This window comes from Triticum aestivum, chromosome 1D (assembly GCF_018294505.1).
Source record: "Triticum aestivum cultivar Chinese Spring chromosome 1D, IWGSC CS RefSeq v2.1, whole genome shotgun sequence".
Lineage (NCBI taxonomy): Eukaryota > Viridiplantae > Streptophyta > Magnoliopsida > Poales > Poaceae > Triticum > Triticum aestivum.
Window position 1 is genome coordinate 25256023 of NC_057796.1, and position 22799 is coordinate 25278821.

Sequence of the window (22799 nt, forward strand, 5' to 3'; positions counted from 1 at the left end):
CACACTATCAAAACGTTTATTCCAACTCCGAGAGGCTTGCACCAGTCCATAAATGGATCGTTGGAGCTTGCACACTTTGTTAGCACCCTTTGGATCGATAAAACCTTCTGGTTGCATCATATACAACTCTTCTTCCAGAAATCCATTCAGGAATGCAGTTTTGACATCCATTTGCCAAATTTCATAATCATAAAATGCGACAATTGCTAACATGATTCAGACAGACTTAAGCATCGCTACGGGTGAGAAAGTCTCATCGTAGTCAACTCCTTGAACTTGTCGAAAACCTTTCGCAACAAGTCGAGCTTTGTAGACAGTAACATTACCGTCAGCGTCAGTCTTTTTCTTGAAAATCCATTTATTTTCTATGGCTTGCCGATCATCGGGCAAGTCAACCAAAGTCCACACTTTGTTCTCATACATGGATCCCATCTCAGATTTCATGGCCTCAAGCCATTTCGCGGAATCTGGGCTCATCATCGCTTCCTCATAGTTCGTAGGTTCGTCATGGTCAAGTAACATGACGTCCAGAACCGGATTACCGTACCACTCTGGTGCGGATCTTACTCTGGTAGACCTACGAGGTTCGGTGATAACTTGATCAGAAGCTTCATGATCATCATCATTAGCTTCCTCACTAATTGGTGTAGGAATCACTGGAACTGATTTCTATGATGAACTACTTTCCAATGAGGGAGTAGGTACAATTATCTCATCAAGTTCTACTTTCCTCCCACTCACTTCTTTTGAGAGAAACTCCTTCTCTAGAAAGGATCCATTCTTAGCAACAAAATCTTGCCTTCGGATCTGTGATAGAAGGTGTACCCAACAATTTCCTTTGGGTATCTTATGAATACACATTTCTCTGATTTGGGTTCGATTTTATCAGGTTGAAGCTTTTTCACATAAGCATCGCAGCCCCAAACTTTAAGGAACGACAACTTGGGTTTCTTGCCAAACCAGAGTTCATATGGTGTCGTCTCAATGGATTTAGATGGTGCCCTATTTAACGTGAATGCAGTCGTCTCTAAAGCATAACCCCAAAACGATAGCGGTTAATCAGTAAGAGACATCATAGATCGCACCATATCTAATAACGTGCGGTTACGATGTTCGGACACACCATTACGCTGTGGTGTTCCGGGTGGCGTGGGTTGTGAAACTATTCCGCATTGTTTCAAATGAAGACCAAACTCGTAACTCAAATATTCACCTCCACGATCAGATAGTAGAAACTTTATTTTCTTGTTACGATGATTTTCCACTTCACTCTAAAATTCTTTGAACTTTTCAAATGTTTCAGACTTATGTTTCATCAAGTAGATATACCCATATCTGCTCAAATCATCTATGAAGGTCAGAAAATAACGATACTCGCCGCGAGCCTCAACACTTATAGGACCGCATACATCAGTATGTATTATTTCCAATAAGTCTGTAGCTCGCTCCATTGTTCCGGAGAACGGAGTCTTAGTCATCTTGCCCATGAGGCATGGTTCGCAAGCATCAAGTGATTCATAATCAAGTGATTCCAAAAGCCCATCAGCATGGAGTTTCTTCATGCGCTTTACACCAATATGACCTAAACGGCAGTGCCACAAATAAGTTGCACTATCATTATTAAACTTATATCTTTTGGCTACAACACTATGAATATGTGTATCACTACTATCGAGATTCAATAAAAATAGACCACTCATCAAGGGTGCATGACCATAAAAGATATTACTCATATAAATAGAACAACCATTATTCTCTGATTTAAATGAATAACCGTCTCGCATCAAACAAGATCCAGATATAATGTTCATGCTTAACGCTGGCACCAAATAACAATTATTCAGGTCTAAAACTAATCCCGAAGGTAGATGTAGGGGTAGCGTGCCGACGGCGATCACATCGACTTTGGAACCATTTCCCACGCGCATCGTCACCTCGTCCTTAGCCAATCTCCGCTTAATCCGTAGCCCCTGTTTCGAGTTGCAAATATGAGCAACAGAACCAGTATCAAATACCCAAGCACTACTGCGAGCATTAGTAAGGTACACATCAATAACATGTATATCAAATATACCTTTCACTTTGCCATCCTTCTTATCCACCAAATACTTGGGGCAGTTCCACCTCCAGTGACCAGTCCCTTTGCAGTAGAAGCACTCAGTCTCAGGCTTAGGTCCAGACTTTGGTTTCTTCACTTGAGCAGCAACTTGCTTGCCGTTCTTCTTGAAGTTCCCCTTCTTCCCTTTACCCTTTTTCTTGAAACTAGTGGTCTTGTTGTCCATCAACACTTGATGCTCCTTCTTGATTTCTACCTCCATAGCCTTTAGCATTGCGAAGAGCTCGAGAATTGTCTTATCCATCCCTTGCATATTATAGTTCATCACGAAGCTTTTGTAGCTTGGTGGCAGTGATTGAAGAACTCTGTCAATGACACTATCAACCGGAAGATTAACTCCCAGTTGAGTCAAGTGATTATGATACCCAGACATTTTGAGTATATGTTCACTGACAGAACTATTCTCCTCCATTTTGCAGCTGTAGAACTTATTGGAGACTTCATATCTCTCAATCCGGGCATTTGCTTGAAATATTAACTTCAACTCCTGGAACATCTCATATGCTCCATGACGTTCAAAATGTCGTTGAAGTCCCGGTTCTAAGCCGTAAAGCATGGCACACTGAACTATCGAGTAGTCATCAGCTTTGCTCTGCCAGGCGTTCACAACGTCTGGTGTTGCTCCTGCAGCGGGTCTTGCACATAGCAGTGCTTCCAGGACGTAATTCTTCTGTGCAACAATGAGGATAATCCTCAAGTTACGGACCCAGTCCGTGTAGTTGCTACCATCATCTTTCAACTTAGCTTTCTCTAGGAACGCATTAAAATTCAACGGAACAGTAGCACGGGCCATTTATCTACAACAAACATAGACATGCAAAATACTATCAGGTACTAAGTTCATGATAAATTAAAGTTCAATTAATCATATTACTTAAGAACTCCCACTTAGATAGACATCCCTCTAATCATCTAAGTGATCACGTGATCCAAATCAACTAAACCATGTCCGATCATCACGTGAGATGGAGTAGTTTTCAATGGTGAACATCACTATGTTGATCATATCTACTATATGATTCACGCTCGACATTTCGGTCTCAGTGTTCTGAGGCCACATCTGCATATGCTAGGCTCGTCAAGTTTAACCCGAGTATTCTGCGTGTGCAAAACTGGCTTGCACCTGTTGTATGTGAACGTAGAGCTTATCACACCCGATCATCACGTGGTGTCTCGGCACGATGAACTGTCGCAACGGTGCATACTCAGGGAGAACACTTGTACCTTGAAATTTAGTGAGAGATCATCTTATAATGCTACCGCCGTACTAAGCAAAATAAGATGCATAAAGGATAAATATCACATGCAATCAATATAAGTGATATGATATGGTCATCATCATCTTGTGCCTTTGATCTCCATCTCCAAAGCACCGTCATGATCACCATCGTCACCGGCTTGACACCTTGATCTCCATCGAAGCATCGTTGTCGTTTCGCCAACTATTGCTTCTATGACTATCACTACCGCTTAGTGATAAAGTAAAGCAATTACATGGCAATTGCATTCCATACAATAAAGCGACAACCATATGGCTCCTGCTAGTTGCCGATAACTATTACAAAGCATGATCATCTCATACAACAATTTATATATCATTACGTCTTGACCACATCACATCACAGCAAGCCCTGCAAAAACAAGTTAAATGTCCTCTACTTTGTTGTTGCAAGTTTTACGTGGCTGCTACGGGCTTAGCAAGAACCGTTCTTACCTACGCATCAAAACCACAATGATTTTTCTTCAAGTGTGTTGTTTTAACCTTCAACAAGGACCGGGCGTAGTCACACTCGATTCAACTAAAGTTGGAGAAACAGACACCCACTAGCCACCTGTGTGCAAAGCACGGCGGTAGAACCAGTCTCATGAACGCGGTCATGTAATGTCGGTCTGGGCCGCTTCATCCAACAACACCGCCGAATCAAAGTATGACATGCTGGTAAGCAGTATGACTATTATTGCCCACAACTCTTTGTGTTCTACACGTGCATATAACATCTATGCATAGACCTGGCTCGGATGCCACTGTTGGGGAACGTAGTATTTCAAAAAAATTCCTACGATCACGCAAGATCTATCTAGGAGAAGCATAGCAACGAGCGGGGAGAGTGTGTCCACGTACCCTCGTAAACCGAAAGGAGAAGCGTTAAGTAACGCGGTTGATGTAGTCGAACGTCTTTGCGATCCAACCGATCTAGTACCGAACACACGACACCTCCGCGATCTGCACACGTTCAGCTCGGTGATGTCCCTCGAACTCTAGATCCAGCTGAGGCCGAGGGAGAGTTCCGTCAGCACGACGGCGTGGTGACAGTGATGATGAAGTTACCGGCGCAGGGCTTCGCCTAAGCACTACGACGATATGACCGAGGTGTAAAACTGTGGAGGGGGCACCGCACACGGCTAAAGATCAACTTGTCTGTCTATGGGGTGCCCCTTCCCCCGTATATAAAGGAGGGGAGGAGGAGGCCGGCCGGCCACAAGGGGCGCGCCAAGGGGGGAGGAATCCTACTCCTAGTAGGAGTAGGTTTCCCCCTTTCCTAGTCCAACTAGGTGAAGAGGGAAGGAGAGGGAGAGGGAGAGGGAAAGAGGGGCCGCGCCCCCTCCCCTAGTCCTATTTGGACTCCCCTTGGGGGGGCGCCACCTCTTGGTTGTGGCCCTCTCTCTCCCCTAAGGCCCACTAAGGCCCATAACTTCCGGGGGGGGGGGTTCCGGTAACCCTCCGGCACTCCGGTTTTATCCGAAACTCTCCGGAACACTTCCGGTGTCCGAACAACATGGTCCAATATATCAATCTTTATGTCTCGACCATTTCAAGACTCCTCGTCATGTCCGTGATCACATCCGAGACTCCGAACAACCTTCGGTACATCAAATCACATAAACTCATAATACCAATCGTCATCGAACGTTAAGCGTGCGAACCCTACGGGTTCGAGAACTATGTAGACATGACCGAGACACCTCTCCGGTCAATAACCAATAGCGGAACCTGGATGCTCATATTGGCTCCTACATATTCTACGAAGATCTTTATCGGTCAAACCGCACAACAACATGCGTTGTTCCCTTTGTCATCGGTATGTTACTTGCACAAGATTCGATCGTCGTTATCGCCATACCTAGTTCAATCTTGTTACCGGCAAGTCTCTTTACTCGTTCCGTAATACATCATCCCGCAACTAGCTCATTAGTCACATTGCTTGCAAGGCTTATAGTGATGTGCATTACCGAGAGGGCCCAGAGATACCTCTCCGACAATCGGAGTGACAAATCCTAGTCTCGATCTATGCCAACTCAAGAAACACCATCGGAGACACCTGTAGAGCATCTTTATAATCACCCAATTACGTTGTGACGTTTGATAGCACACTAAGTGTTCCTCCGGTATTCGGGAGTTGCATAATCTCATAGTCAGAGGAACATGTATAAGTTATGATGAAAGCAATAGCAACAAACTAAACTATCATAGTGCTAAGCTAACGGATGGGTCTTGTCCATCACATCATTCTCTAATGATGTGATCTCGTTCATCAAATGACAACACATGTCTATGGCTAGGAAACATAACCATCTTTGATAAACAAGCTAGTCAAGTAGAGGCATACTGGGGACACTCTGTTTGTCTATGTATTCACACATGTACTAAGTTTCTGATTAATACAATTCTAGCATGAATAATAAAAAATTATCATGATATTAGAAAATGTAAATAAAAACTTATTATTGCCTCTAGGGCACGTTTCCTTCAAGGTAATCATCCGTAATCAAAGAGAATTATCTCAGTCTTTCAAAGGTTTGGGCTAAGCATAATAGCGGACCTAAGCATCGAGAACCTATACCCCTCTTAATAGTACGGATGTCCTATGACTCAAATAAGAGAAAGAAGAGAAATGTAAGGAATGCTACGTCTTCATTTCACCTTCAATCTTCTCGACTATAGTCATTTTTCCTCGGATGAACCTAACAAATATTGCTTCACGCCAGCAATAATTTTAAGGGGTCAATTCCTTCGATACACTCTTCTCGCTTTCATGTCTTCTTGAAATGTAGCTCATCCTTCTCTGCAATCGAACTTTACACTGAATGCAACATTCTCCTCGGGCTTGCTTGGACCATTTATCGCTGTGTGCACTAGCAAACAAATCAGTCCATGCCTGTTTCTGACAACAATCTCCAAACACACAAGGGGGCAAACCTTTACACCAACACGATCCATATTGTTCAATCGATCAAGCTACCTCCAAGGATATAAGGAAAATATATAATCAACGAGGTCATAGAAAATCTCGGCATTACCTTTGCTAAAAATTGGATAAATTGGGTGCTAGAAATTTGATGAAACAGAAATTTCGGCATGACCTAGAGAGATGAAGATGACCGAGCTAGTCCTCGACAGATCGAGGCGAAGAAGTCAACAGTGTGTATATAGGTTCTGGGTGCATGGGGATCGAAGGCGAGTTATCTAGATAGAGGATTTAGAGGGAGGAGTGGTAGTTATATAGTATCTTGGAAAATACCTGTGGTGTGGATTAAAAGTGGCGTGCCACTAACTAAGATGGCTTGTAAGCATTTCTACACTAGTGCAAGCTGGAGCCCGACCACAAAGCCGTCGCAAATAGTGGTGAGTTGGGTTCCACCATCATGTGCTCGGCCTTGATCATCATAGTGTGATCTAACCATACTGAGTAGCTCCCTTTGTCTCTTCTCTTATCTATGTCTCATGTCCATGATGAGGTGATTGTAGTGCTGGCATGCATAGGAGGCCTCCAGAGCATGACCATCGTTGGCAAGGCACACATGCCCATGGTCATGTAGGTTGATGCATTCATGGGGTTCCTCCTTTTGTTTGTGATTTTTTGTTCCGAATTTAATTAGGATACATTTTCTTTTTTTCCTAACCAGCAAACATGTGTGTGCAATGTGTGTGTCTCGACCAATATAGACCTTAAAACACATTACATGCCCATTAGCAACAGACGTCAAGAAGCACCAGTATCTTAGTCATGCTTATCTTGTAGAATGGCAATTCAGTGAGCATGCATAGACAACAGTTATTCATTAGCTTGAGATTTTCCATAATTACCCACCAGTAATAACTAGGGGAATGTGAGGAAAGTGAGGCAGGCGAACTCACCTATTATCTTGACCGTTCGATCTTTCTTTGACAGTAGATAGCCGTTCGATTCTCATACAGGGGGTAAATAAAAGGCAGCACGGTAGAAACCCTAGCCCTTGTATCTCTCCATTCCACCTCCTGCCGCCGCCACACACGTTTCTTCTCTCGCATCTCTCGCGTCGTCGCTCCCATGTCCCTCCCCACCGATGTCTCTTGCTGCCGCCATCCCCGTGCCTACCCCATTCCATACTAGGCTCCTTGCCTCTTCAGAGTGCACACGAGTGTGGCCAGATGGTGGTGCAACCGTCGCATCACCGTCAAGCGAGCGGAGGATCCCCCGGGTTCAACCCTAGGAAATTGGTGAAGGTGTCATGTGAGGCCTGGGCCTCCTTCCCAGGGAAGGCAGTGGCATTGACGCTGGCTCCTGGTCCGGGTCGTCCTTAAGGGCACGTGGGTTCTGCAACCGCACAACCACCCCCAATCTTTCCCTCGAAGTGGGGGAGAACTCGGTAGGGCGACCCTTATGCCTTGATATTTTTTTCTTTCATTACCCAAGATATATAGTGCATTCGTGAAAAAAGTTCAGGTTTATAGCGCTGCCATGGAAACCTTACTCCGAAGTCTAAGTTGTCGGTCATGGTGGAAGAAAGAAACTAGGAATAAGGTAGAGCCATGAAGCGGTATTGGGCTTGTGGGGGTGTGGGCTGAAAACATTTCCTGAAGGCTATGTACTTATTGGGTTAGACTGAATAGGTAGTAGCAACCGAGTCAACAATGATCATCAATCAAACATGACCGAATTGATTCAATTCAATCGCTTGGGAAATCATGAGTCAAGAGGAAAAATACTCGGCGCTGGCATGGTAAGATCCAGATTGCAGGGGGCATATGGATGGGGGCGACAAGACTACAAGCTGTTGGCTTCTTCCTTGTCTCCCGTCCCTCATTCCCTGAAGGAGCGGTGAGACCACAAGCAAAGCAGTGGGCCAAGGCTAGCAGTAAGCAGTCAAATAAAAACACAAACATAATCAAAGGTATTGCAATTTCTTGCCTTCATACAATTGAGCATTTGTGTGCTTGAATTAATTGAAAATTAAGTGCACTTATTTTCTATACAGGTTACCGAACAAATTGCAATAAGTGAAAGGGTGATTTCTTATTTCCTCAATTTTGAACCAAAGATTAGATCTTCCATCTTGTAGAAGATTAATTATGAACAAGTAATTGAACATTTTCTTTTAGAAAATACTATAAATATCATGCTTTATAGTAGAACATATGCTTGAATATTACCTATACTCATTTGTAATTAATGTTTATATTCCTAAGCATTATAAAAATAACATGCCTTTTGAAGTTATATAAGGAAACAAAAATATCCATAAGCATTTCTCAGTTTTAGGGCCCCATTTTCTGCTTCTCACGGGGGCCCTGCTCCTGGTTGTAGTGCAATGGCGCAATAAGGGGGGACATGGCACCTCCAACGGAGAAGTCAAAACGGCAACGAGGACCCGAGGGGCCTCCGCGGGCATTACCACGATAGTGGTGGCTACCCTAAGAAGAGAAGAGCAGCGAAAACAAGGAGGTTCTAAACTCATATCTAGGGAAAGCGAGCGTAGTCGCGTGAGCCTTCAGGAAAGAAGAGCGGCGAAAACAAGGAGGCTCTTGGCTCATATCTAGGAAAAGTGAAGGAAGAAGGATCCCTCTAAATATGACCTAGTACAAATGGGGCTAGAGCTATTGGTTGTCCCTATGACCTAGCAACAGTCTAGGCCTTGCCAGCTCAATGCCCCTTTGCTTTCATCATCTCAATATCTCATTAAAGGCCCAAGGTGAGCTCATACCATATTGATTCATAATGCATATGTCAAGAATCAACTACCTTCACTAATCCGATCAATATGCATTTATTTTGTCCACTAATCTTCTTGTGTGACCGATGGCCATCCTGCTCATCTCTAATACCATATTTTTTATTCTTCCTATGTATGGTTGCATCCTCTCTATTCATTCCACATTGTGTATTTTCCGAATTAGTGTGCATAAGATGCTTATTAATAGTGTGACGTAGCAAAATAAATAAATTAAAGCTCCATTCAAGATAACATCCAACAGATTAGTTACAGAGCTCATGCCATCATGACATCATGTTATATATTAGTGGGATAAAATCCAGTAGCATTGAGAAATCAATAAGCTAAACAGGATAGCAGAAATATTAATCTGATTCCCTTTACTCAGTCACTTTTAGTTGCTCAATAGCTGAAGCACAATGTGAATATTGTTATTATTTCATACAAAGTAATATTTATGGCTTGGTGAAAGGGTCATCAACAAGAGGGGGGGAATGGGTGATCCGCCAAATCTCCCAAACTGAATAAGCTACCTGCATTTTCGTTCATCTGCTGGATCGTTAGTCTCTACCAAATTGAGATATTGAACACCATGTTGCGCCATGTTCTGCCATGAGTACTCAAGCCGAAGCAAAAGCCAAAGTGTTACGAGACCCCAGTCCAGCAATTCGCCTCGTGCCGCTGCATGAAGACATCTCCATGGAACACTTTTCTTGAATCAATGCCTTTGTTCATCGCCCCAAGTCTATAGTCTTCTTGTTGTTGATACACGCACCACCGTTGGTAAGTTCCTCATTCCTTCTATGCTCCTATCGATACTACTATCAATAGTGAAATTATTGGCGAGTTTATGTCACGATAAACTTAAACGGTGACGTGGTCTTGACTTTTGGTTTCCCATTGAGAACATACTAGTAGTAATACTAGTTAGGCTATCATTCCATCTTGGAAGATCAGAAGGACAATCCCGACTTTGTATGTCAAAACCACATCAATCATCAATCAATTTATTATTCATCAACTGGAAATGTACTATACCTCATCTAGTTGTTGTCGGTAATGCGTAATTTTCATTTTTCTTCTCCATGTGTATTTGCGTTGATGACATCCGCTGATCTAGTCCTTATTTGTTCCCAATCGTCAATCGGTCCTATATTTCTTTGATTGTTTCAGATATATTGATTTTGCGGATAGTTGCTCGTTCAAGATTTGGAAGATAGTTGTTCATCCAAATTACAAGGTTCGGCATCCTTTTCTTCTCTTATCTTGATAAGCCTAGAATTCATGTAAATATAATGTTAGATCCTATGTGCATTCTACTTTCACTCAAGACTCGATGGATTGTCTACAATAACACTGAAACATGATTTTTGGTGAAATCAATTATGAAGATAGGATTGGAAATTTCCTTTCAAGAAATACTAGAGGGATGATGCTTTTCCATAGAACATGAGGTTAGTTTGTTGCTTTAGTGCTACCTTCACTATTGTAATATTAATAATCAATGTATTTCTAAATATTGTACAAAACAATATACACTTTATGCTGAAAATATATGATTGAATCGATGCATACTTTAGTTGTATTAGCTTTATGTCTTTTTTATTTTTGGGCCTCATTTTCCGTTTCGTCTTGGGGCCGCAAATGTCTTGAGACAACCCTGCTTGGTGACTTAGCATCCTACCTTATACTCCCTATTTTACAATACATATTTGTGTGAATGACGATAGGTAATATTTTTGCATGCCATCCTTGTTGTCGGATGTACTTGTGTTATTCAAAACATGCAATGCTTTCATCAACATATATTGGTGATATCTCATGTTCCATGCATGCCAACATACTAGATCGAATGGATCATGAATATTAAGATACTGGTATTGGGTAAATCATGTCACGTTCTTTTTGAGCCTTAATATTTTTTTCAAAAAAGGAATAAAAATGGTGGAATCATATTAATTTAACCCCATGGCAAACATTTTTGCAGTGGGTTATAAAGACAACATATGCACTTGCACAAAATGGATTGATACTAGCTTCTTAAAATACAGTAAGTCAAACATGACACAAAAGATGAACATAAAGTATGACTAAATAAAAGAGTTAACACCATAACATATGACTAAATAAAATGGTAGACTATATATTTTCTTTATGCTATAGTAACATTGGCTTCCCATCAAATTACCAAATCTTGTTGGAGATGCCATAAATTTTAGGTATGCATGTTTGAGATTCTCACACTGATGAAGATAAACTAATGTACATGTAGTTTATATTGTCTCTACATCAAGAAACCTACAAAGATTATTCGCGCATATGAACTTTAGTATTTTGTGGTCAAAATCCCTGAGTAAGTGATGAACAATCTCTTTTCTGTCATCATCATCAAAGTCATTGAAAGGAAGCAAACAAGTAACCTGTGTTGAAAAAATGTAAGAGAGGCATAAGAACATTAAGTAACATATCTTTAAATATTATGCATGATCCATCTTTCCCCATCGTTGCTATAGAGTTTATCCCTAAATGCATGGGACCTTCCAGCGAGCACTGCCTTGTGTCAAGAAATGCTTCACCTTGGACGCAGAAGGTGGCATGTGCCCCGTGTTTGAAGCCAGTAGATTTGTGAAATCATTTGATAGTTGTGAAGGTGTGGTAGCCTTTTGGCTGGAAAGCAACTCGTTGTGAAATAACAATGGATATTTCACAATAGCGATAGAACATTCAATCGGGATGTGATCAACATTCCTATATTCTATTTCAAGTAACTTTTGTCCATTGCTAGTTATGGCAAGCTTCTACAACCATGGAGAAAAGTTTACTGGAGTAGAATCTATGAAGTTGGATCCCATCACAATCGAATGTTTCGTCACTTTTGCACAATATTCATTGGTGTTTCAATGTGAATTACTTCCACCTATAGTGAAGCTCCCAGGTTCAAAGCTATTAAATGATTTTGCAATTCTACTAGTATCATAAGAAGGGGCATTATGTCACCCTCTGCACCCAATGTGAAGCTTTTACCTCACATAGGGTAGTTCTCACAACAAGTCCCCTATATTTAGGGCACAACTCTTGCCCAAAGATGGTGAAAGATAGATCATGCATAATTGTGGAAGATATGTTGCTTGTCGTTTTTAGGGCGCTCTTATAGTTTGTCTACACAATCAACATGTTGCTTCATTTCAATGATTTTGACGATCATGGTAGAAAACATATTGTTAGCCACTTACTCAGATGTTGTTGGTCGCTACACAATAGAAATGTTGAAGCTCATATGTGAGACTAGTTATTGCGGGGTGTCTTGATGTAGATGTAGTGAAAGTACATAGACCATAACTGATCAGCATTAAGTGTAATAATCTCAAAGTACCATGCCTCAAATTTATGACATCTCCAATAATGAATTGGTAAGGTGATGGGAAGCCATTATTATGATAGCTTCAAGAGAAAGAGTGCAAATCTAGCACTAAATTTGAGAGTTTTCGTAATTTTAAATGATTGATACACCGAACCTTTTGATTATCTAGTATGCTAGATCATCATAGTCCTATGATTGATACAACATGGACTTCGGTTATCTAATCGAATGGTTTTATGTAGCCATATATGTCTTGTTTTTTTGTCATGTTTGAACTGATATATTTCAAGAACTAAAGAACAATCCATGTTGTGCAAGTCTGTATGTTTTGTTTATATTCCAACACTAGAATGCCATGTGGTAAAACTAACATACTCGAATATCTTCATGTTTTTTAAATAGAGTAAAACGTAGAATGTGACATGATTTACTAATATCTTAATATTCATGTCATTCAGTCTAGTCTGTCATGCCTTAACTCTAAGATATCACCAATGTACATTGTTGATGAATGTGTTGCACATTTCAAATAAGACAACATACATCTGATAACAAGGATTACAATATCCAATTGCTTATTACGTAGTTACACATGTATATGAGTCTTTGTGTTTTCATAGAATAAATACTTTTGTATGGCTGTTGTAGCGTGTAGGGTATGTATGACAAACCATTCCTAAATAACAATGTACCTAGTTACAATAGCCACCATGGTCTTTTAATACAACGATGTATGTATACGAAAACAACTTAGAGAAGCTCCAATCACCCCACCCCCCAAAAAAAATTCCCTTCAAAACACCTTTTTGGGTGCTCACTACTTTGGGGACCCATTTTTATGGGCTCACCCACCCCCTTTTCCCCAAATCCTCACTTGTACTCTTTTCTTCTTCCTTTTCACACTAAAAGGGGATGAAAAATAGCATACATTAGTTGGCGAGCTCTGACAAACTCCGAGGCGATGGCAGGAGGAAAATTTCATTATGGTTGGTGGCTATTAGGTTGGGCGGGAGGGAGGAGACAATATATTCTCTCCCTAGATGTAGGGTGAAAATGAGATACATAGTCTCTAATTTTGGGAGAGTGTTGAACTGAAATCATTTGTCTGAAACCTTGGAGTAGGAGATAACATAGGAGTTCATCGGAAGGTACACGAGTTATCTAAGCTATAAACTGATAAATTATTTACTACTTGTGCTACTGTGATTTATAATAATTAATAATAACCATGTCAATCTTTTTGTAAGGGAAATAACCACCACAATCTTACAATAGCATTTAGTAAGGAGTTAACATGACCGTGAAGCTAGGCCCTTCAGTGGCCCCAAAGCTATGGAGACGTGGTGGCCCCCGACCCTTGCCAGCGGGAGGGATCTTGCTTTGTTTTTAGGTGTTTTTTTGAGTTCGTTTAGGGTCTGTGTCTTGCTCAGGAAGATGAGGCGGTGGTGACCCCCTAAAGATGGAATAAGGTTCTCCCCGCCTAGCCACTGTTCCGGTGATGGGTGTAGCATCGTCGGATGGCGTGTGGAGGTATGTCTTCGGCAGATCTCGTGGGATTCAGTCGAAGCCGGTCTTCGGTGGATATGTTTCGATCCAGTCTTCCTTCGTGTGTCTGCAGGTTGGACCCTCGATCTATACTTCTCTTCGTCGGCAACAGTTCTTGTTCTGATGCGCTGGGCCTTAGCACGACGACTTTTCGACTGTCTACTACAACAGGCCCGGCTCCGATGAGGGAGGGTGATGACAAAATCACGCTTGTAGTCGTCGCTAAATGGTCTACGGACATGAATACTTCTTTTTTATTATTTGTGTGTTTTCATACTGCCATACCATGATAAGTATTCTCTCCGTCCTATAATATAAGAGCGTCTTTTACACTACACTAGTGTCAAAAAGGCTTTTACTCCCTCCGTTCCTAAATGTAAGTCTTTGTAGAGATTCCATTATAAACCACATACGGATGTATATAGATGCATTTTAAGTTTAGATTCATTCATTTTGCTCCGTATGTAGTCCATTTAGTGAAATCTCTACAAAGACTTACATTTAGGAACGGAGGGAGTAGATCAAAAATTTCCTCGAAGAAAAACATGGCCGTGAAGCTCTCACGGATCACCTCGAGTCCTCGAGCTAGGAGAAAAAGGAAAGATACAAATGATAACGGAAATGGAAAGCACTGGAAGCCGTCTTCAACATTAATGACGTTAACAGATCGGACGGCCGCGACCCCGGACACGTGGCAGCCGATTAACGGCTCCGGATCCGACCGGGCCGCGGTCCCCTTTCCCCGACTCCCACTGCAGAACGGTGACGCGTTCTTTTCTCTTTTTATTGCTCCCCGATATAGCCTGGATCCCAGATTATTCCTTCCCTCGATCGAAGCCGAGCTCAGCAGGCGCCGGAGCAGGGACGGGGACGCCCGTCGCAGGCCGCCTCGCCGCCCGAGTTGCCGCCGTCCGGGGCCCTTCTCGCCTGGTGAGCCCCCGTACACAGTTAGGTAGTCTTCCGAGGAAAGTAGTTCTTGTCGCCCCTCGATTTGGCGAGTTTCTGTTCAGATAACCTCCTTGATTCTTCCAAGGAAGGTAGCTCTAGCCGCTCCTTGATCTGGCGAATTTTCTGTTTAGATTTCTTCCTTCTCCTTCCTTTCCAGTTGTAGGCCGAATCTTGCTGTAAAGATTGCCCCTTCGCTTGAGCAATTATAGTTTAACGGACGTTTCCGAAAAAAGTATGTAGTTTAACGGAGCGATTAGGGTGTCTGTTCATCGAATTTCAGGATTGGCCTGACGGGTTTCTCTGGAGAGATGATTTGCTGTTCTGTCAAACAAGAGAGGATTTTTGATTTGCAACCTATCATGTCGGCCTATTGTCAGGAAATAGCAGCGCGTTGTTAGTGGAATGCTCTGTTTAGTTTTTATTACCACAGGATTCTGTACACGTGATTTCTGTGATAAGCATTGAGTTGTTCTTTCTGGTAGGAGGAAAAGATGGAGCCTGGAAGGAAACCTCGTCTTCTGGACCTATGCATCCGGAGCGCCGTCGACAACCTCAGGACCCTCAACAGCGTGGACATCGTGGCTGAGGAGCTGCTCAAGAGAATCCTGCCCCACTGCACCTTGGAGCAGCTGACCCACATAGAGAGCTGCACACATGTATGCTTGCTTCTCGCGGAGCAATTCATCTTCACTTATTTGCAGATCTATCAGGATGTGTTTCTGATTTCTACTCTTCTACCCCGACAGGCGGACCTTACCGACGTTACCGATGTGCTGTGGAAGAGATTCTTCCAGCGGGAGTTTGGTGAGGATAATATGAACCTTGCCATCAAGAGGATGAAGGAGAACGGAGTGCGTTACAAATGGAAGAAACTCTTTGAGGTACAGTAAAAGATTCTCTAGTTGTTTGCTCTTCTTGCTGTCTGTTTCGTTAAAATTTATGTTGCCTTCATTCTTGAAATAATTTGACCCTATATAATACGTTTTCAGGCAAGAACAGAAAAGCAAAAGCAAGTTGAAGCAAGAATGTCGGCAGGGCTGAAAAACAAATATCAAGCAGCAAACGCTGGTAAGTAGATCGGTTGGGTATGGCATGACACCTATAACGTACCAACTTTTATTTTCTATAACTTCAACTTATAGCAACTAAAAAACAATGGTTTAGAAAGAAATGTAACATCTAGTTCTTTTTCTGACAGCCTGGTTTATGATTCACGATCAGTATGACTCATGTGCAATATTACTTTCTGTCCCTTTTTTATCCAGCGAAACAAAGCAAACAAATTAAAGTTTGTACGAAGATCCCACCCAACAGCAAAAGAAGTTTTTGGGGAGGTGATTTCCTGTCCCTCTGCTGTATTCTCGCCCGTAGTATGCTACACTTTCCACTTTTCCAGTTTCTGATAAGATGCAAACCTTGACAGGAAGTGGATCCAGCAGCCTATCCAACTCCAGCTACAAGAGCCCTATATTGAAAAAGGCAAGGATGGAGGTTGACAGGTAACTATCACTCTTGGAATGATGACCCTAAATGAACGCTTCTCAAATTATTGTTTAACACACTATTTCTGTAACAGCCGGGCGAAAATGCAAGCTGCTATCCAAAGGAACACTTTTGCGAGGTTTGTCACACAGCAATGCGCTCTCATATTACACAATTTTGCCGCAAATTTCACCTATATTGTGTTCCTTAAATCCCTTGCAGTTTTTACCTTTCACATTGTAAACCTTGGCTCTGAATTTACAGGTCATCACAGCCAGCAAGGCTGACCTTTCCTAGTGAACAGACATCGAGGACGACGACAATTCATCGACCTAATTCAACGATAACCATCACCAAACCAACTGGTCCGAACAGGCCGATTCAAAAGCAGAACACCAGACCCAAATTTTAGAGGCCACTGCCATGGCATCATGCTTGTGACCGTGGAGTTCGCCATGATTGCGCGGAAATCTTCTTTCCTGTGGACAAGTTGGCACTTCTTGCCATTCACCAAGTCTTTGTGAGACAGGAAAGAATCTTGTTTGTAGCTGCCCCAGCTGAGCACTTGTATCTTTATAGGGGAGCAAACAATATCTGTACCCAACATTTTTTTTAAATTTGATTCAATCAAATCATTGAAGTCATGAGCTTAAAAAAAATAGTGATTCTGATGAGAAATCAAGTAATGACACATGAACAGTTAACTACTAACAATTGTAGATAGTAATCAGTAAGGGGAAATGATGATTAGTAAAGATAAGATGATGTATTCTACTCTCATCTTCTTGATTTTTAAGATAATTTCAGAAAGGAGAACTTCGTTGAATTTCAGACTAGTATCAACTATTGACTTTTATTTCCACATCAGATGGATATAACGCGTAACTTTAAAAAATTGAATTATTTAGATAAGGGTAGGTCTCTGCAATTCATTTTGAAAGAAGAAAAACGCACACGTGTGGCCGGAAGCCCATCATGGATAGCTTTGTTTACATCGTTCATGCAATTACACATAGGAAAGCTCAGGGAGCTCATCAAAGACGACAAACAAAAGCTCTCAAATACTAACTAATCAGATGCAACAGGCAATTAGCTAGTTCTATGACAGATTAATTGATCTGAAAAGAAATACTTTACATGAGAAAAATCATCCAAGGATCAAAACTTTCTGACGCCCTGCCCTGGCCAGCGATCGAAGCAGAGTAATCTGTTTTCTCTTCCCTTGTTTTTCAAGATGGTCAGTGATGCGGGCTGGCACAAGAAGCTCTGCTTCCAATTAATTCTGCAAGAACAATTCAGTTCTCCCTTGTGTTGCCAGCTGATACTCTGACCTCGGAAGCTTCTGAATATTTGATATATCAGCAGCTAGCTTATCGATTTGTAAGTCAAATATAGTATCTGACGAATTAAGTCTCCATCTGAGTTCAAGGTGTTAGCAGTGTCTAAAACAAAACCAACCTTAATAAGTAGTACTACTCGTCGTATGTATTTCAAAGTAGAAACTGGTGAAAAGCTTGTTCAAATCAAAATGTGGTGACGCATACTGATCAAGATAGCTGCAGCCATTTGCCCAGCTAGGTAGTCCACCATCCTCTGTCAGTGGTACGAAGATTGAGAAGATGCATATTACTCCCTCCGTTCCTAAATATAAGTCTTTTTAGAGATTCCACTACAAACGTATGTAGTCCATAGTGGAATCTCTAAAAAGACTTATATTTAGGAACGAAGGGAGTAGAGTAGAGGGTGGTCAATGCTCTTTCTGAATTCTGATGGAACAGGACAGTGAAGATGACCTTGTCACCACCACACGGTCGAGAACTCGACATGGCACGCTGTCTGAACCGTTAGCAGATTTGCCAACTGCTTGCCTGTCGATTGCACCTCCTGCAAGAGGTTTGCTATGTATTAACATCATGGCAGAACAAATTTAAGTATGTTGATTCATGCACAATGCTGCTTCTTTTGTCTGAAGTCCCAGCGGTGGCAGCTGTGTTAGTCGGTGCTGTCATGCTAGCAACTCTTGGCAGAGCCCTAGAGGTCTGGAGGATGGTTTTGCTTCTGCAACTTCTGGCACAGCCTTCGCAAGCAGAAACAATAAACATGACATTGAGTTTCAGAGTAGTACAATCAGCTAACAAACCTTTCTTCTCCCTAAAAGATGACACAATTAGCTAACTGAAACTTCTAGATAAGTCATGCAATTCCATAATAGGGTTTTGTAAATAATATTTAGTCATCTGGATTCAAAAAATGTTCACGAATTCAAAAACATTAACAAAAATAAAAGAATGTTCATGAGTTCAGAAAAAGTTCCCCATGTCAAATAACCATCCCGGTTTAAAACAAAGTTCATGAATACAAGAAAAATACCATTAAATTTGAAAGTGTTCCTGAATAAAACATTGGTTTAAAACTTGAGAATATATTTTTAAAATGCCCGTGAATAAAAAATGTTCATGAAAAAAAAATTCAAATAATGTTTGTGAATACAAGACAATTTTCCAATTTTAAAATATATTCATGATTAAAACAATGTTTAAAGTTTTGACAAAATATACATGATTTCAAAAAATCTTACTAAAAAATGTCAAAATATTCGAAAACAAATGCGCTATTTCAAAATGTTCTGTCAATACAAAAGTTTGCGATTTCACATATTGTTCGCAAACTTGGAAAACAATGTTCATGAAATTGAAAAATATTCACCATTATGGAAATGCTCATGATTTAAATATTTATTTTATCAAATTGACATCCCTTCATGTTTTGAAAATATAATTGTGGAAGCAATTTTTCCCCATCAATTAAAAAAATGTGTCGCAAATTTGGGAAAAATTTCATGAATTTGAAAAAACTATATTCAGGAAATTCAAAAAATCCACGAATATAATGAATATTAATAAAATAAAACATAAATACAGATTATAGAAAATGTTAGTGTACTTGATTTTTTTTGTAGGAATCAAAATGTTCTCGAATTTTAAATTTGTTCACACTTTCTTAAAAAAATTGTGAAATATTGTAAAGATTCATCAATTGGGAAAAACTGAAAATGGAAAAAGGAAAGAAGGTAATGGAAGAAAGCGGAAAACCTGAAAGAAAAAGGATATTAAAGGAACCTTGGCGAAGCCAGAAGAGTGTCTTACAAGTTCAGTCGGTAGTAACAAGGGTACAGGATACCTCCCTATCCATTCACCTACGCCGGAAATAGCTCGCCCCACCTATGTCTCGCTTAACGCGAGAAAGTGGGAACCAACACCTAAAGGGAGGCGCGAGGCGTGCCAGCCCAAGGCATGCAGGAGCCACACTCTTGTTTATTTGCTTTATTATTATCTTTTTTATTTTCATTTTTCTGCTTTTACTTTTTAATTTTTTATACATCCAAATATTCATATTAAATATATTACAAAAACACTTTCATAAAATATTTGAAATGAAATGTTCAACAACCATTTGAAACATGTTAAATATGTATAGAGAAAATGTTTTTAACGTATACTAAAAATTTATACACAAAATATACAATGTGTGTGAAAAAAGTTGATCATGTATTTAATGTTAATCAAGCATTTAAAAAATGTTAAATAAGTATTTGAAAAATGTTAGCCAAGCATTTGAAAAATGTTTAATGTGTATATAAAGAATGTTGACTATGTATTAAAAAATTGTTAATCTGGTATTGGAAGAATGCTAATCAAGCATTTTTAAAATTTAAATGTATATAGAAAAATGTCAACCGTATGTCCAACAAATATTAATCTTGTATTTGGGAAATATTAGTTAAGCATTTGAAAAATGTTAGATCGGTATAGAAAAAATGTTCATGTATTAGAAAAAATCTAAATGTTGTATTTGAAAAAAAATGTGAATCACACATTTGAAAAAACGTTAAATATCTATAGAAAAATGTTGACATGTATTAAAAAAATGTTACGTTTTTATTTGAAAGATGTTAAACATGTAAAAATGTATCAGATCTATACCAAAATGTACAATTTATGTGGACAAAAAATAGACATCCAAAAGTAAATAAATTTTCAGAATATTGTAATCCAATATTAAAAATGTAAACATGTACTTCCGCCGTCCCATATTAAATGTCGCTCAAACAGGTGTATCTAGCACTGAAATATATGTAGATACATCCATTTCAGCGACAATTAATATGAGATGGAGGGAGTATATAAAAAATGTCTCTAATGTATAAGAAAAATGTTGAATCTGTAGTGGAAAAAATTTAACACGTGTTGAACAAAAAAGAAACCGATGAAAATCGACAAAAAAAAGAAAACAAAGTAAACCATTGAAAACATAAATGGAGAACAAAAAACACAAAAGGAATGAAAAAGAAAAAAAACCATTGCAAAATAGTGAAACCGAGAAAGAAGCCAAGAAAACTGATGAAAAATAAAAACAAACAAAGAAGAAAAAAAACCAGTGAAAACCAAGAAAGAAAAAGATAAAATTAAATTCGATGATAACTGAGAATGAAACCAAGAAAACCAATGAAAAAGCAAAGAATACAGAAAAAAACCAAGAAAACCGTCAATAAAAAGAAGAAAGCGGATGAAAAGATGAAGAAAAAACAAAAATACCGGAGAAAAACGGAGAAAAAGAAAACGAAAGATTAAAAAAAACCCAAAGGGAAACCATTCCAGCTAACGACAAAAAAGAGAGCGATTATGGGTCCGACCCAGTAGCTACAGGTGGGAGAAATCCCTTCAGCGATGCTGAAGGAAGAGTCGCACTAAGCTAGAATTGTCCCCGCGCCCAATAAGATCCAGATGAATGCATGGGAGCTTCTATTAAGTGCTCATTGCGTCCAATAGGGGCGGCCAGCCCATTGCAAATTAGGATCTCACTGTATCGGCTCCTGGTATTATAACGACCAGTATTTCCTAAATAAATGATTTTTAAAAGTTGATTATTTTTTAGAAAACATGATCATTTTTAAAGGCGAGCAATTTTTGTAAAATCAAGTAAAAGTATATTAAAAATGCTAATAATTTTTTAAATGTCTGGAACATTTAACCATGAATATTTTTACTTTTTTCAACTCATTTTAAAACGTGAACAATTTCAAACACGAACATTTTTACAAAATTGCAAACGTTTTTGTAAAAAAAGATACCTAAAAAGGGGAAAACGAACAAAGAAAAATAATAGGAAAAAATCGAGCAGAAACGTTACAGAAGGTTCCTAAAACCAGAAAACCAGAAACCTAATTCGCCATCGCTAAGCCCCCACACCTCTAGTTACTGAAATTTAAAAACATTCTAAAAGGTCCAAGACGCATTCCCTCCGAAGACAAAAAAAGAACCAAGCCCTCCCAGGTCGCCCCCGCGCGGTGATGGGGAGGGTACCCTAGATCACCGCCAGCAAGCCCCCACTCCTCCCCCTCCGCCTCCCTCGCCACCGCCACAAGGCTCTGTTAGGCAAAGCTCGACCGGAGCCGGCGGCGGCAGGGCATCCTCGTTCGCGCAGGCCCGGTACGGGGCGACTCTTTTCATTTGGGCACAATCGGGGCTTGATCAGTGGCGACCATCGACTTTCACGGTTGTGCCCCCACCCCCTGGTCCATCGTGACTAGCTAGGGACGACGTAGGCATGACCGGCTCCGACCGTGGAGGTGTCGCCCAAACTCTGTTGGGAAACGTAGTAGAAAACAAAAAAATCGCACCTACGATCACCCAAGATTAATATGAAGATGCATAATGGGTTGGGATCACGATCGTTACCATCACAGAGTTGAAGTGGAAGAAGAATATGTCGGTGTAGATCGTACTTGGAGTCCCTCGAACCGTCGATGAACGATACCTCGTACCGCCCATGAATAGTCCCTCGAACTGAAGACCGAAAGCACAACCTCAAGCGTTCAGCCTTCACAATCCGGCAGCGCTTCGCTGTCCAGAGGTAATCGTCTTCGGAGAATTGGAGGGAGGAGATTAGAACCACACATGGCTTCTAATTATGAGGACAAGAGGATTAGCCAAGCTCTAATTAATCAACTAGGACCAACTAGAGCATGCACTAGAAGAACTATAGGAGACTCCAAAATTTGTATGTTCAATAGAGCAAAAATCCCTAGTATATATATGTTGGAGGAGGAGGAGAGGGCAGCCACCAAGGGGGAAAGTCCCCCTTGGGGTGCCGGCCAAGGGAGAGAGAGTAGGACTCCCTCCCCTTGTCCAATTCGCCCCCCCGCCCACCCACAAGGAAAGGGGGCGCCTTCCTACTTGGGCCTTTGTGGCCCAAGTTGCCTTCCACCTATTGGCCTTTTTAGACCCGTTGATATTTAAATTAAATATAAAATAGTCTAATACCTCTATACCATTTAATATATATTTTAACATCTTCAAAAACATTTTCCACCTA

The 22799-nt window shown here is 40.6% G+C and overlaps 1 protein-coding gene across 1 annotated transcript; it reads left to right on the forward strand.

Moving 5' to 3' along the window:
* Window positions 1-14745: 14745 nt before the first annotated feature.
* On the forward strand, window positions 14746-17102 carry LOC123180052 (uncharacterized). Its single transcript, XM_044592010.1, has 8 exons — window positions 14746-14924; window positions 15425-15598; window positions 15689-15823; window positions 15932-16010; window positions 16208-16276; window positions 16366-16441; window positions 16519-16563; window positions 16689-17102. The coding sequence occupies exons 2-8, from the start codon at window positions 15434-15436 to the stop codon at window positions 16834-16836; spliced, it is 717 nt and encodes a 238-aa protein (XP_044447945.1). The 5' UTR covers window positions 14746-14924; window positions 15425-15433; the 3' UTR covers window positions 16837-17102.
* The last annotated feature ends 5697 nt before the right edge of the window (window positions 17103-22799 follow it).